This window comes from Ambystoma mexicanum, chromosome 2p, assembly GCF_040938575.1.
Source record: "Ambystoma mexicanum isolate Mex_15411 chromosome 2p, UKY_AmexF1_1, whole genome shotgun sequence".
Classification (NCBI taxonomy): Eukaryota; Metazoa; Chordata; class Amphibia; order Caudata; family Ambystomatidae; genus Ambystoma; species Ambystoma mexicanum.
Window position 1 is genome coordinate 579,662,234 of NC_090923.1, and position 16,142 is coordinate 579,678,375.

At 43.1% G+C, this 16,142-nt stretch overlaps 1 protein-coding gene across 3 annotated transcripts in view; it reads left to right on the forward strand.

Moving 5' to 3' along the window:
- Positions 1–16,142, forward strand: part of LOC138566577 (galactosylgalactosylxylosylprotein 3-beta-glucuronosyltransferase 1-like) — a 327,890-nt gene that overhangs the window by 278,078 nt on the left and 33,670 nt on the right. For 2 of the 3 annotated variants that reach the window (XM_069644076.1, XM_069644078.1), the window contains exon 4: positions 15,021–15,344. In XM_069644076.1, coding sequence (XP_069500177.1) covers positions 15,021–15,344 — 324 coding nt within the window. The remainder of the gene's footprint in view (positions 1–15,020; positions 15,345–16,142) is intronic. The other variant, XM_069644077.1, reaches the window with a different exon arrangement.

Here is a 16,142-nt window from a genome sequence, read left to right on the forward strand (position 1 = left end):
CATTCAACTCCGTAAATTTTTATTGCGTGTGCTGTTCAAAAAGGATGGAAAGTTCAGCTTATCCGGATGGTGCTATGTGTAAGGAATGTGGCATGTTAAAATGTTTTGAAAGTTCTGATGAAGAAGAAGACGAAACTATGACTCTTTTGGAGTCTGTAATGGTTGAAGCTTTTGCAGCGTGTGTTGTGAGAACATGTTTAAAGCGTGACTATTACCAATGGTGTGAAGGGCATAAATTGGAAGACCCTCAGCAGGATGGCCATGCTTGTTTACTATCAAATTATGAAATTGGAGCAATACGTCGTATATGTCAGATGTTGAAGTCATATAACATTTTACTCATGCTTAAATGTGTTTATAAAACTATTGGTATGTGTGTACATGCTAGTACGGGGGTGGTCTACTAACAAAAACAATACTGGAAATATATACGTGTCGCAATCCTCAGAGAAAAATGAAAACTTTACAGATGGCCGGGCCCATGGTTTTTAGAAACCAGGTAGCTTATTTAATGGAACAAAACTTTTCTAGTATGTACAGTGTTAGGAAGAGTCATCCGGGGTGTCCGGTACGCCGAAAGCTTTTTGAAAGATAAAAATACAATAAACTTGACCCTGATACGTGTACCGTTGTTTCTAGTTTAGCATTTTTCGAGGACAAGAAGGGTGTGTGGAGCGCGACCTGAAGCCCGGGTCATGTGTGTTGTAAACCTTTTATATGCTATGCTGAAAGCGAGAATATATGTAAACAGCCCATACATTTTGTGGGGTTTTGTGACGCCGCCATTTGGATATTCAGTAATTTGTGAAAGTTCAATGTGTATAACCAAAATTTGTATCATCATCAAGATTTCGGTGTATGATCAATACGATTCCGTACTCTGCTACACTGTGGGATCTTTATACCTGGACCCTATAGGGATTTTGATTCACTATGTGGGTGAAATGTATGCAATATTCCTCTGTTGTAAAGGTTGTATTTTACAAGCCTCTGAAATATCTTAACTGCTAAACGCTACAAGTATATGCTGTCTACAGAGTTACAGGCGGGACAACCATGTGGATGTGTGTAGTCTGCTTTGGTATGCGGCCCATAAAATATCAACGGTGGTAACTGTTCGTCTCCCCATACATGTATAATAACCAGTATAAAAAATAAATAAATAAATACATTAAAAATAAAACGTCTTACACCTGCCATGATTCTGTTTATTTATATGCATTGCTTCAATGGATAACAGCCTGCATTCAAGGGAGTTTTGGGAGTGTTGATGCTATTTATCGAAAATTACAGTGTGAAAAACACCCTGCTACACGGGCCGCTGTTAAGGAATGGTTATCTGGTCAGGAGACATACACCCTTCATAAAAATGCTAGAAAACGTTTTAAAAGAAGAATGACCATTATCGCATCCAAAGACGAGCAGTGGCAAGCTGACCTAGCTGATGTTTCTACCCTTCAAAAGCAGAACGACGGGGCCCGTTACATCCTGACGGTGATCAATGTTTTATCAAAATATGCATTTGCAGAGGTCTTGAGGGATAAGACTGGGGCAAGAGGGGCTGCTGCCTTTAAGCATATCTTCAGTAAGGGTCGAGTACCTGTAAATTTACAAACTGATGCTGGTAAGGAATTTCTGAACAGACCTTCAAAACTTTCTAAAAAAACACGGCGTGCATAATTTCATAACCCATACAGAGGTTAAAGCAGGGGTTGTTGAACGTTTTAATAGAACCCTGAAATCTAAACTATGGAAATATTTCACAGCCTATAATATGCAATGCTATGTGGATATATTACAGGCGTTTTGAGATGTGTATAACAACAGTTACCACTGGTCTATTAAAATGACACCCCAGTCTGTAACGGCTAAAAACTCATTAGATGCCTGGAGAAGCCTGTATGCCAACCAGTTATTGGAGAAGATCAAGAAAGCAGTCTTTCACGTAGGGGACCATGTCCGAGTATCCAGGTTAAAAGAGGTCTTTACAAAAGGATACCAACAATCATGTACGGATTAAATTTTTATAGTGGAAAATGTATCAGCGAATGAGGGGGTGTACATATACCAACTGTCTGATTATGCTGGTGAAGCTGTAAGTGGAAGTTTCCATACCGAGGAGTTACAAAAGGTGAACGACAATCCCAGCGTCTTTATAGGTTTGAGAAAATTATTGATAGTAAAGGCAAAGGGTCTAAGAAACAACATCTGGTAAAATGGGTGGGCTGGCCGGAGAAATTCAACAGTAGGGTCAAAGTGGCATCTCTAGAGGATCTAAAAAGCAGAGGCGCTGCCTGAGAAGAAGATGGAAAACACAGGCTTTTATATCACCTTACCCAGCAATGCCTCTGCAGATACATTCCCCAACAATGCAATATCGATCTATTCGGTTAAGTTGGCGCAACCCGTTGATTTAAAAGGGCGATGGGAAGCGGGTTTGATGGAGGTTCAATATCCCCATACGTGGGACACCCTGGACAAAAAAGATGACTGTATTCCATCAGACGTGGAGAACCTGCAGAATTGATACATGTGGGTTTTTCTCACAGCTTCTAACCCACAATACAAGCGCTGCTAGATACTATCAACAAATCGATAGCAAGTCTCGAGCGCTATGCAGATATACATCTGTTTGTAATTAACTCCTGCCGGAAAGTATTTCTAAGATCGACTGATCTTACCACCGAGTTTATCGGTAGTTGGAAACTCACGAGACTGCTGGGAACTGTGCAACATGAGAAAAGTAATAAGTCTTTGGACATAACATGCGCTGATATAAATGGCAGATTTTACAGCCTTATGATTTACACCAATATAGTCGAGTACCAAAGGGTCGGTGATTCATACGCACCCCTGATGAGAACCACCCAGGTGAAGGGTGAAAATAACAGTATTGTTAATATACAATACATAAAACCGGATTATATTCCAGTTTCTAAGTGTCATTTTGACACCATCAACATACAGATAAGGGATGATCAGGGTGCGTTGGTCTCATTTAAACATGAGAAGGTTCTAGTGAAACTACATGTTTGTCCCAGACGAGAGAAAGACAGCTAGAACATGGTTATCCTGAAGAATTATGGGGAGCCGCACGTTTATAGGGATTGTTACCGCAGACAGGCCGGTTATGGAAATCAACCCTACTTTCAAGGAGCGCCTGTGATGTATGGTGAAGGGTTAGGAAGTATTTTCAGAAGTCTATTTTGGAGAGTCATGCCCTTCCTGAGCAAAGGTTTTGAATTAGCCAAGCCCCATATGGAAACAGCTGCTACAAACATTTCCAAGGATGTCGTGTTGACTGCAACAACATCCATCACAAATCGTTTCTATCAGCCGACACAAGAGGGCTGTGCTCTGGTTTATATGGGTAATAGTCCTGCAAAAAGAAAGACGTTCTTCGCATAGGTGGGGGCCCCCGAAGCCACATAAAAAACGAAGATCAACAACTAATGCCACTCAGAAGAGGAAAGGCGCAACAAAGAACAGATGGACAAGCAAAATAAAAACAGACCCAACATCAATATTTTCTAAAAGATGGCCTTTATCCACTGTGCCTCGGGGGAGTGTGTGAAATCGGAACTAGACCTTTTTGTTGTACCCCCGACACAGACAAGCATCGAAAACAGTTTTGTTCATGGAAATTGCACTCTAGCTGCACTTTCTCCTTTAGCACCCATTGAGTTTTATATATTGGGCTCAACAGAAACGGACCTGGATCTGAATGACACATTACTCTACCTAACCTGTAGAATAACAAAAGAGGATGGGTCAGCTATCGGAGCGGCTGTGAAGGTGGCAACGATTGCCTACCCGGTGGCCACCCTTTTCAATCACGTGGACATTACTCTAGGTGATCGCCTGATTACACAGAGTGACAATATGTATGCCTACAGAGCGTACATCGAAAGCATTCTGAACTACAGCAATGACGCTTTGGACACACAGCTGATGGCTGGTCTTTTTTATAAGGACACAGCGGGGCATATGGAGGATTGTGCTCTTGATGGAAACAACAAGGGCTTTATAAAGAGAGCAACCAATAGTAGAAACTTTGATTCACTAGGACGGCTACACACGGATCTGTTTTTCCAGGAGAAACTCATGGTGAACGGTGTTGATTTGAAAATTAAACTCTCTCGAAATAAAGACGCCTTCTGTCTTAACAGTGATGATGCAGAGCCCTACAAACTGGTAATAGTTTCGGCGAGCTTATTCATCAAAAGTGTCAATGTGTCACCCCCGGTCAGACTTGCTCATGCTGACGCTCTACAAGTATCTAACTTAAAATACCTTGGTGGAGAGGACATATTTGAAAATCTTCAGTGTACCAGCGGGCAGTCGGGTTGCCAGTCAAGATAACTTATTCCTGGGACAGCTACCTAAAATAATTGTTATTGGTTTTGTGGATAACACCGCTTTTTCAGGGGACTACGCAAGCAATCCTTTTAATTATAAACATTACTGCATTAACTATGCTACTCTTTTTAAGGATGGGGTTGTAATACCAGCTAAAGCCTACAGCCCCAGTTTTCCAAACAAAAATACGGTTAGGGAGTATCTGGGACTAGTCTCTATCAGCGGGAAGCACATGCGTGATAAAGGATTTGTGATACCTCGTGACGACTACGACGGAGGATACACTCTGCTGGCTTTTGATTTGAGACCCGATAATACATCATCAGGTCATTATAATTTCATTAGGAATGGTAATTTACGCATCGAGGTTCGGTTTGCTGCAAATTTACCAAACACAATGAATCTTATTATTATGGCCATATTTGACTCAGTCATAGAACTCAATAATCAGAGGCAAGTGCTATACGATATGTAAGGGATACCTTCCAGATCATGCGTTTCTTGAGTAAAGACAAACAGGCTGTTAAAACAGTCCGGGGTGTGTATTCATGTGATAACATTCCTAGGAATATACCTGTTGAGCGACCCATCAGCTTTGTGGAGAGAAGTGCCTAAGGAGAGAAGTGTGCTGCTGTGTGAGGGTGTGAGCAAAGGACAAAATAGTCGACCAAGTCGAAAGCTGCAGATAAGTCAAGCAGGAGGAGCAAGGCAACTTGCCCTTTGTCCCTGAGTGTATCAATCTGAGCTTTCAGGTCGATGAGTGCAGGTTCAGTCCCGTGTTGAGGGCGGTACCCTGATTGCCTGGATCCTAAGAGGTGGTGTTCTTCCAGGTGCTTCTGTATTTGTACATAGGCAACCTTGTCTAGGATTTTTAGTAGGTTGCGAACAGTCGTTATGGGCGGACTGTGCTCCTTTAGCTGCCCCCGAGAAGCCTTGTGATCAGAGGCAATGCAAGACCTAGTAGAGCTCCTATGAAACCTCCGGACTGTTTTAAAAGTTTTATTTTAACTTTTAGGGATGCCCGCTTGTTACCTAGATTTTTGAGGACAAGCTTCTTCCTTCTTAAGACTCCTAGCTGACGGCTGGATAGCGGAACATTCCCCTTGATGGTGTCGAAGGCAATCTCAGCTATAGCCGATACTAAATCGTCAGAAGCTGAGCATAGAATGGCCTTACGCTGCTGCTGTGGCGGTGCATTTACCAGCATTTTAAGGAGAGCGTAGTTTTGACGTATACGGGGTGTCATGATGGGCGGTCGGCAGCACTACTGAGGATGGCTTTTCTCATCATCAGGTTTTTCTAGAGGACTTTTGAACATAGATGACCAGTAAATCTGGATAGAAAAGACCTGTGCACAACCGATAGTCCTCTAAGGTATTTGTTTTTAAATCCACCAATAAATATCCATAAGGTTTCCTGGTAGCGTCTTTAAAGGCCTCCATGAAAAACTGACTGTTACACGAATACATCTGTCACGCTAGAACCGAAAGTTGTTGTTTATCCCTGCGGTTCTTAAACAGAACGATATAGCTGGCATTGAGCGTAATCGAGCGGTTGCCCTTGCCCCTGTAGAATAAATTCTGTACAATGTAGAAAATACTAAGGTTACAATGGTTTAAATATTGAATAAAAGCTTTCTCTATCTCGGAGCTCTGACTACCCTCCATCATAAGATCATATACGATAATCATATTAACAAGGTTTGGTGGTAGCAAACGGTTGTCATTCAGAGAATCTGGTAGACCCTCCACAAACCTCAGATGGGGTATTTTAGAGGCCAATTCATCATACAAGGTTTGCCAGCAAGAAAAAAACCAAATCACATTATCCGGTGGGGCGGTCATCGTGGTGTGGGGAATTTTCTAGGAGCTGCTTAATAAAATTGCTTTTACCGCAGCTGGAAGGGCCCGCTAACACGCATGAAAAAGGGTGTTGAAGGCGGGTGTTCATCTTGCACGCTGTTGCCTTTTCAGTAGCCGTAGGGTAATGTTTTATAGTCGTTTGTGAGCACCCATTTATCAAACACTACTCTCAAAGTCTTCTGCAACGTCTGGGTGCTAATTTCCCACTGCCTCTTTTCACGCACTATGGATGGTTGTTGCACCACAATAGTATTGGTCGTGTTGTTTAAAGTGTACTCCTGCACTAACTCTTTCAAGCTGTCAAAATTGATCTTCATGCTGTTGCTGACGTTTAATGGGATACCTTTAACTTTCATACAGACTGCCCCTTTGGATGTACGATAGGAATATGTTTTGGGCCCTACGGAAACAAACTCTATTATGTGGTCACCAGGTGCTAATTCACTTATTAGATTACCCAGATAATCTTCCTGTGGTGGATTCTCCTGACCGGGGGCGCTAACAAAAATTACTGAATCGGTGTCATGGTACAATTATCGGTCTTGGAGAGCATCCATGACGGTATACAGTTCCAGACGTGCATGATCAGTGGTGAAGCACGCAATAAATATATTTATATTGTTGGAAAACGTCGGGTACTCAGCCGCTTACTTCCAACAGAGGCATGCCGTTTCCTCATCTATAAACTGCAGACTTGAAATATCATAACCAGCATCAAAAAGATATGCTGTCAACTTTTCAGGATCAGTTATGATGGTGGTGTTTGGTAAATTTGTTCTCTGAGTAAACTTACCCCATAAAGAATTTAAACACAGCTTAGCTAGTTGGAATCTGGATGGGTTATTCTCTATGAATTCTGGTCTTAAACAGATACCCTGATGTTTGTAATGCTCATCTATAAAGGTCTGGCGTGAGACGGGGTCATCACAGCCCTCGGGGGTATCCTGAAGATTCTTGTTTGATTTTTAAAAACATCCGAATGTACTCGCAAAAGAGTTCTACCGTGATGTTCTCAAAGTGCCATATTTCATGGATCTTACCCAAACAATATCCTTTTTACAAGGCAACTTCTAACTCGACGGTATACCATGTACCTGTGATCGAGCGTTCCTCATCTGTGTGTGTACATTTTGCAGTCTGTTTTGATTCGGCATACACCATACACAAAGGGAACATGAGCTTAACAGAAATCCTCTGAGGGAGGACCGGGAAATAAAGATTTTTAGGGGGGTACACTTGACATTTGATCAGCCCAAAATACTGTGTTATATCCCCAAAATGTTCATAGATGATACGCGGATGCCCTAAAGGGTTGGGCTTTGAATGGTTCACAAATGGGTATAGGCTGGTAAAATCCAAATAGTTTATCTTCTCACCAGGGGCTGTTTTGTGATAGAGTTTAATGGCGTTAGTCCTACCTCCAAAAAGAGCATCACACGGTTCTGGAGTTTCTGGTAAATTCTTATGCTTCAGAAACGCCTTTAAGTCTGAATCTTTAACATTTAAACCCACTCATGCTCCCAAAGTGTAATAACGCGCAGACCCCGGGTCTCAAGAAAATTCTTTTTTAAAAGCGTTCTTCGGTATAGATGATCATAAGTACAATCCGTCAGAGTGTTATAGTCGTCTTTCTTATAGCACTGTGGGAATCCATGATAAAAACATCTGTTAAACTCATAGGGCCTCATTCCGAGTACGGCGCTAACCAATGGCGCTATTAACGCCTTGGTTGACGCCGTACCCGGACCGGCAGCGCCTTGGTGGATGGCGGAATTACCGCCCCATTCCAAGGGTGGCGGGGCGGTAATTCCCCAATCCCCATTTACCCTTCCCCATTCCCATTTTTGCCCCATAGGGCATAATGGGAGTGGGGAAGGCGTTAATTACGCCACCGTAAATTACGGTGGCGTAATTAACATCAAGGTCCCTTAGCGCCATGGTTTTTAACACCTGCTAAAAGCAGGTGTTAAAACCTCCATGGCGCAAAGGGAACTCGGAGTATGGCGGTAAGGGATTACCGCCACCGCTCTCGTTAGCGGTGGCCGCTATCCCTTACCGCCCACCTCGGAATGAGCCCCATAGGCTTGTTGTTCACCATTTAAAGAAACATATCCATCTAGAAAATAGGGACCAGTCTTTTTCTCGCCGCCCCACAAGGCATGCTGTATAGGTGTCTTAATCTGCTTAGACATATACATCAGCCACTGGATGGATGGTGTTGAGAAATGTTTTTGTTTCCCGTGATACATGTCTGGTGGTACGAGGGCTATTGTTTCAGGTTTTAGAAACAGATGCTTGTATATATGTAGACACATGCTAGCCAGGGTGTATAATGTAAAGGGATCATCGTAGGTAACATGTTTTATCTTCTGCCCGGGGTTTTCAAGGTCCTCCATAATGTATAACCTGCGGGTCAGACCAATGATTCCGTCTCAAAAACGGTTACAGGCAGTTCTCAAAATATTGACATCTTCACAGCGATAGAATTTTAGCTCTCTTTTAAAATCAAAACCTGGGTACTGGCCTCTGTATACCATTTAATAAATGCCTCCTTATCGGAAGGCATCATATATTCGACAACATAACACTCAACAGTGGGGATGACTCCCACATAATTCTGATTCTGTAAAGTATTAAGGAAATGTGGGAAATACCCCTTGGACTACGGGAATCCAAAAGACTTAGGCAGTTTGCTTAACTTCATTGGTAAAAAATTTAAACTGTCAATAAAATGGATTTTAAGATCTGGTACTGCTAAGAGCTTCAGTTTTGCACCCTGCGTTATCAGTTCAACGTCAACTCTCTCTTTAATTAGCTGCTGTATTATAAAGAAACTGCGGTAGCCCTGACTGTTATGAGCCAGAAAGCTATACCCCTTGAATTTTTTTGACAGAATAGTGATTATAAATCGGCTAACACAGTCAGGACCCTTGATTTCCCAAGTTCTCAAAGGCTAGATGTTTTGCATAGATATAGTTGGGAATGTGTATGCCGGTCTCTTGCATACACTCCATGTCAAATATTATATATTTTTCAGTCTTAGTTACTTCTTTTGGGTGTGTCATATAACACTGGTGCTCATCCACAGAAATCACTTCCTCATCAGATCGGGGGCAGATCCTACCCCTACAGTTGTTTAACATTTGTAAAACGTCCGCAATTCTTGCAGTCTGTTTTAAGAGGACATACGGTAGTACCTTGAGCTGCTTTTTCAAGGTGTTTTTGAAGACATTCTCTGGACCGGGCAAATGTTTTACACCGGGGGCATTTAAAGTCTGATTCACTGATCACAACGCAACCGTCTCTCTGACACATGTTGCAGTGTAAGTGACACCTGTGAGCCGCCTTATTGCTGTATATTTGACAACAACACGGGCACAAATTCCAAGCCCCTAGAAAACCCTGAAGATTTAAGATACCACAATAATGCTTTTCGTGGTGTAAAATATATATAGTGTTTTTATTCATGTTGTCACCGGCCGGAAAGTATTTCCAAATCCGGTCCTCATTATACAAGATTTTAATAGGTACTCAAAAGTGTTCTTCAAATAAACGCATTGTTAAAGCCAACCATAATGTACGGGGGTATACCTAGAGCTTGGTGAACCTCCATAGCTTTTGTTTGGATGCACCCATCCGTAATCGTTCTAGGCTCCAGTAATCCGATAATGCCTGCGGCCATACATATGTTTAAGTCTCTGTAATTAAAGTCCAAGAGCCATTGTTTCTTCTAAGACACCACCATACTATAAAGGTTTTTTTTCAGGGGTCTGTCGACTCCGCTCTCTCTACACCAGACAACCACTGACACAAGTCTCAGCGGTTCTGTTACGGCGAGTTCCGCCTTACTTTGTAGTAGTTTTCCAATGTTTTTGAGAAACTGCAGAACATCAAAGGTCTGCCGAAACGAGCGCCTTGTGAAAAGATGCCTGTTGAAAGTGATGATGTCTAGACGTATCTGGATGAAATCGTTAGGACCCACCATTTCAAGAATCTGGGAGACAAGCCTTTCAACTGCCTGCGTAATCATCAATAAACCGTGCCCGATTGATCTTAGCCGCTCTAAATTTACAAAGCGGAAAACTTCATAGCTTCTGGTATGTGACCATACTCTGCAAGAAAACTGTGTCTGCTTCAACCGACGGGGGTGTATTTTGGGGCTGGGCATCTGAATCTTTAAGTAAGCGCTGCATGATGATTATTTTTGTTTTTCTCAAGCGTTTCAGAAACATTTTCCGCTGCCTGCTGGTTTGAAACCATTTTAAAAAACGTGCCAGTAAATCTTTTACAGTTATGGGGCGTTTTTTGACATGTTTTGAGAACCTGCTTACATCTTTCAATCCTATGAGCAGGGTCTTATACTCGCCGCTTAAGGTGTTGGAATCTATGCACACCCCGGGGGCTACACCTGATCCTAAAAGCTCTGGGACCTCTGCAAAATCAGACCTGTGGGGTATAGGCTCCTGTAACAGGCGCTTCTTTTTTTCTGTTTATTTTTTGGCACCTTTTTATTTTTCAATATTTTTTTAAGTGGTGTTTTCATGTTGTTTTTAAAATCCCGGGTGTAAAGGGTGTGCTTAGCCTTAGACATACGCGTACGCAAAGCATCTAGAACTTTTTTACCCTGCATATGTCTCAAGCGACAGGCCTGGCATCATAGTCTATAGTTGTTATGCATTCCTGTTAAGTGTTTTCCCTTTCTCAGTTGGCCGTAATAACTGCTTAACAATGCTAGCCCTTTTAGAACCACGGCTATTTACAAAACCTTTCGATGCATTAAGATTCACAGGTTTTGGTGTATTTAAGGTCTGGATATTAGACTCGGTACAATAAATGACAGTCGTACGCCGTTGTTTGTTTACACCATTGGGACGCCTGTAGGACAGATTAATCGGTTTTGGAATGGATCCTGATTCACAGATAACATATGCGTATACAAAGTCTTGAGGCTTTATTTTTATGGGTGAATCTTTTATGGGTGAATCATCAATTATTATAATAGAATCAGAGTCTAGAACGCCACTAGTGATCGGGTAAACCACTAAACGTTTTATATCTTCAGTATTACTATGAGATATGTCATGGTTGGGGTCCACAGGAGTGTTGTAATCTCTCCACAAACAGGTATCCACGTTTGGGGACTATGAGAGACTATGATGTTGGGACTCATAGGTGAGTACACATGGGGTGGCGGGTGCTCTCCACAGCTGGGGGGTCCCGGAAGAACTGGCGTTGGGGCTTGTTGGGGAGTACGCATGGGATGGTGTGATCGCCCCGTATCCGGGAGACCCTGGTTGAATAGTACCAGAAACACTGGCGTTGTGGCTTGTTGGGGAGTGCATATGGGGTGGTGTGTCCTCTCTGTATCCGGGAGACCCTGTTTGATTAGTACCAGAAACACTGACATTGGGGCTTGTTGGGGAGTATGTATGGGGTGGTGTGATCACCCGTATCCGGGAGAACCTGGTTGATTACTACCAGAAACACTAACGTTGGGGCTTGTTGGCTTGTTGGCGAGTACGCATGGGATGGAGTAATCGCCCCATAGCTGGGTGACCACAGGAGTGGATTACAAACCCGGCCAACGGGCGGATTCATTGGGGAGTACACAGGTGGGGGTGTAATCACGCCACAACTGGTGGTCCACGGCCATGGGCTAACCGTAACTTCGGCTAAATATTTTTCAGAGCCCATAATCAGGAGCCCCTGATCCTGTATAATGACACCCCCAGCCTCTGTCTCTGGAGGATGTATAACATTCACAGCTGCTACAACGGATGGGGTATGGCCAGGACCACAGTGTTCAATAGATTGGGTTATGTGTTTGTTAGGAACAATAATACAATGAGGGTTAGAGGTTCCTAGAACATTTGCACACCCTTGAAACACCTGCTCCCGGTTAAGCGACAAGCGCCTTTTTTTTATTTAAAAGGACCTCTACTGCCCCATCTAGCACAGCATCAATCCTATTAGCATTGTACAACAGCCCTGTCTGTGTGTGACCTGTAGATGCCGGAGGGACCGGTAGGGCGATCATTGAGGGTATTTCAGCTATAACTTCTTCTACAGCCGCAATACAAGCCCCTAGAATTAAAAGAAAAAAACAGTTTTAATATTGTATTAAAGACCAAGCACCGATTTACATTTTAATGCTAAAGTAAACATAAAGGGTTAGCAAAAAAAAAAAATACCATTATAATATTAGAGGGCCTAACTGGTGAAAATAGTCCAAACAACCCTTTAGAATGACATGCGCTATCATTTATGGTGTTTTACAAAAAACACCCTGAACTATTAACAGCCACGCCTGTGGAAAAAAAGGGTTATTTATTATTATTATAAAAAATAAATTTACCAGATGATTCCCCAGCTGGTTTCTTCCTTTTTTAATTAATGTTTAGCTGTTGGTGCGGGGCCTTTGCTGTTGGATCTGGACGTGTCATTAGCTATTACAGTCCCTGCGGTCTATGGAATTGATAGTAGTGTTGATGGTGCTGGACCTCCTGAATGTATATTTACATAAAACCAAAAGCAAACATTTACCATCCGGATCTAGATCAGGGTGTCACAGACCCAGCATTTACTCCAGATGCATAATCATGTTTTACACTAAGGTGGGTATTTACCACGTATGCATAATTATATTTTACACTAAGGGTTGGAATCATCGAAGACACCCGGGACCTTATTAAAAAAAAACATAGCAGCTGGATTTATTGTGTTTATGAATTTATTTATTTATATAAAACTAAATAATAATAATAAAATAATAATAATAATAATAATAATAATAATAATAATAATAATAATAATAATAATAATAATAATAATATACATGCATAGTTGAACTGCTTTTTCCAAAACCTATCTTATTATTAGTGTAAACACACACACTACCATGCCCATCACTCAGAGTGTCATCCTTATGTATTACCTTATCACACATGCAGATCTTGTTGTTGCTGTTTAAGCACCGTTGCACAAGGCTTCAGGAGCGGCTTGTACCTCCAAGCCAAACCCTACTGTATGTATATGCACCCTCCACGTCCCAACCCTAAAGGGGCGCCCCACATATTATCATCTCCAGCTGACCCACCATGCAAGAACCCTGCACCACACTTCCGGCTCTTTCTGAGGGGACATTAAATCCCAAGGTGGGGCTTTCAGATAAACACACTTACCAACTTCTGGGTTAGGGCACCCCGCATGTTGGAACATTTGCTGGAAAGCCAGTGGGGCACCCTAGAGGCTCCTGGCTTTTGGGGGACCTGACAAATACCCCCTATAATGACACATCCGGTGGGACAACCCCAACAGGGACCAAGTTCCTGTTAAACACACCTCATCACTTCCGAGTTGGGATTTTGGCCGGGCGGAACTTTCGAGGCCACCACTATGACATCACATCCCGTCCCAGACTCCCTAGGGACCGGATATGATGCCATAGGGGGGCGTGGAAAGCTGTCAAAGCTTTACTGCTGATTAAAGGTATCATTGTATTCTACTGGCATGCAATGCATAATTCTACCAGCATTTACATTTTTGAAAGTTGATTTTGCCTGTTGTTCCACTTTACGTGTGCACGCTATTTTGTAAATGTTGAAATTTCCATTCCGGGATCCCAGCACCACATGACAATGAAAGACTCCTGCATGTATTTTGCACAATAAAATGACCAAATTGATGGTGTTCTCGTTCACGCTTGTCCGGGGAACCGCTCAGCATTAGGTAGGTGGCTGCAGCACAACACAGAGGGGAGAAGCCTTGTGACTCCCATCACCCTTCCCTGTTCCTGCTTTTGAATGTGGATTGGGTCGGGTTGATCTCCTGACCCCAACCCAGCCTGAGGCAGGTAGGTATACAATATTATTGTGTCTTATGTGACTGCATCTTTGAGCAATCATTGGGTGCAATAAACGCCATGAATTCACCGCCACTTGCCTCTGGTCTCTCTGGCACCCTGTACAGTTATGCACTTGTTTTAGGGTCGGCGCTGTATTGCACTGGCCCCGGCCCTGACCTATAGAATGCACTTTGCAAGTTGACAAGAAAACCAAGAGCCTCATCATGAGTTGGGTGGTAGCTCTTAAATGAGGCGGTAACGGTGTTACCCCTGCATTTAAGGGTCCGCCCAATCTCAAGCCTGGGCGCATTTACCCCCAGTTTAAAGCTCAGGGTAAATAATTATGATTTCTGGTGCAATTACTGTGCAGTAATACTGTCGGCTGTAATTGCACCAAAAAGTCCACTTTGGAGAATTACATTTAGCACCCAACACGTGATCTGGCGTTAATACCGCCAGGCGGGTGGGCGGTAGCGTGAATCCAGTTGAGTGGTATCTTATTCGTGATACCACCCAGCTCGTGATGAGGCTGTTTGTGTTTACAAATGCAGAAGGTCCGGAAAACTGCAGAGCCATGGCCCATCAGTCGCCACTGCAACATTTCTTAATCCCTCATAGGGTTTCAAAATACTAAAAGGTGCTCAATACTTGGGTAAAGTACCTTCTTCCCTTTGCCGGATTATTACATTCTGTCTGGGGCAAAGGAAGGACCTGAAACGCTCCGTAAATGGGGCAGCACACTGCAGACAAACATTTAAGTATATGATTGTGTATGTATCTTGATAAAAGGTGCATTTTTAAGCCACGTGTTCACCTGTCCAATTTTATTTACAGGATTTTAAGCAATTGCTTCAAATCTGTATAGTTTGAAAATGGTGTGCTATTGATAATACTTTCGCCTGTCATCTCTAATGCAATTGGTTGTGATGCCAGCGTTGATTTACTGAAATTCGCAGGTGCTTTGGTTTTCCATTTTTTCTTTTCAGATGAGAAACACTAAAAAGGTGTCGGTGTGGCCAGTGGCTTTCGTAGGAGGATTACTTTATGAGTCAGCAGTGTTTGATGATTTGGGGAATTTCAAAAGCTGGAAGGTGACGTATGACACTAGCAGGACCTTTGCAGTTGATATGGCTGGATTTGCAGTGAATCTGAATCTTATCCTGGAGAGAAAAAACGCCTTATTTCCAGTCGTTGACGCTTCTGGCCGAATAGAAACCTGGTTTCTGGAAGGACTGGCAACGGTAGAAGATCTGGAACCGACAGCCAGCAATTGTAGCAAGGTCAGTACCTGGATTGTTTTAAGGAATGTCTTAAAGACCACTACCATGAAAATTGTGCCTGGAACACTATGGGCCTTATTCACGAAAGTGTTTCATAATGGCTCAAACCCATAGGAAAACGCTCTCTGAATCAGGCCATATATGTGACAGCTGCCAGTTTTGGACTGACAACCCTGCTTGGTATTAACAGTGTACTCTTATGTCCCATCTTCCTTTCACCATAATCCTGTGACTTTCTGTCGACTAGGGATGATACAGGATACATTTTGCAGCATAGCATACCCTCGCTTGTTTGGGGCATGCAGACCTTACCTGCAAATGCTGCCTGCAAGGGTTCAGCCCCATGAAGGCTTTGCCTCGTCAGTCCCTTTTTCAGCAGTGGATGGACTGGAGCTTCTAGTTCACATTTCGGATCCACATACCTGTGTTTGAAGTGCTTTGGGCCTGTCCTCCATTGGGATCGCTGCTGGTCCATCAATGTGGTGTTCATCCTCAGATCTAGGGGCTGTAACTGGGGATAACAGACCAGTAGCCCAAGTTCTCGGCCTGAGCGAAGCTGGAACGGGGAATGAAGGCCATTAGCAACCCAGGTTACCAAAGCAGTAACCTGGGGTGCTAAAAAAGAAGGATTTTCCTTCCTACAACGGGACACGCGCAGCATCCAGCTGTAGGAAGGAAAATCCTTTACCAGCATGGCCAACATGGAAAGGGAAGGCGGGGCTCTGTACGGAGCCCCTCTTCCCTTTCCATGATGGCCTGGCTGAGGCAAAGAGAAGGAGCGGATGTGGCGGCGGCAAC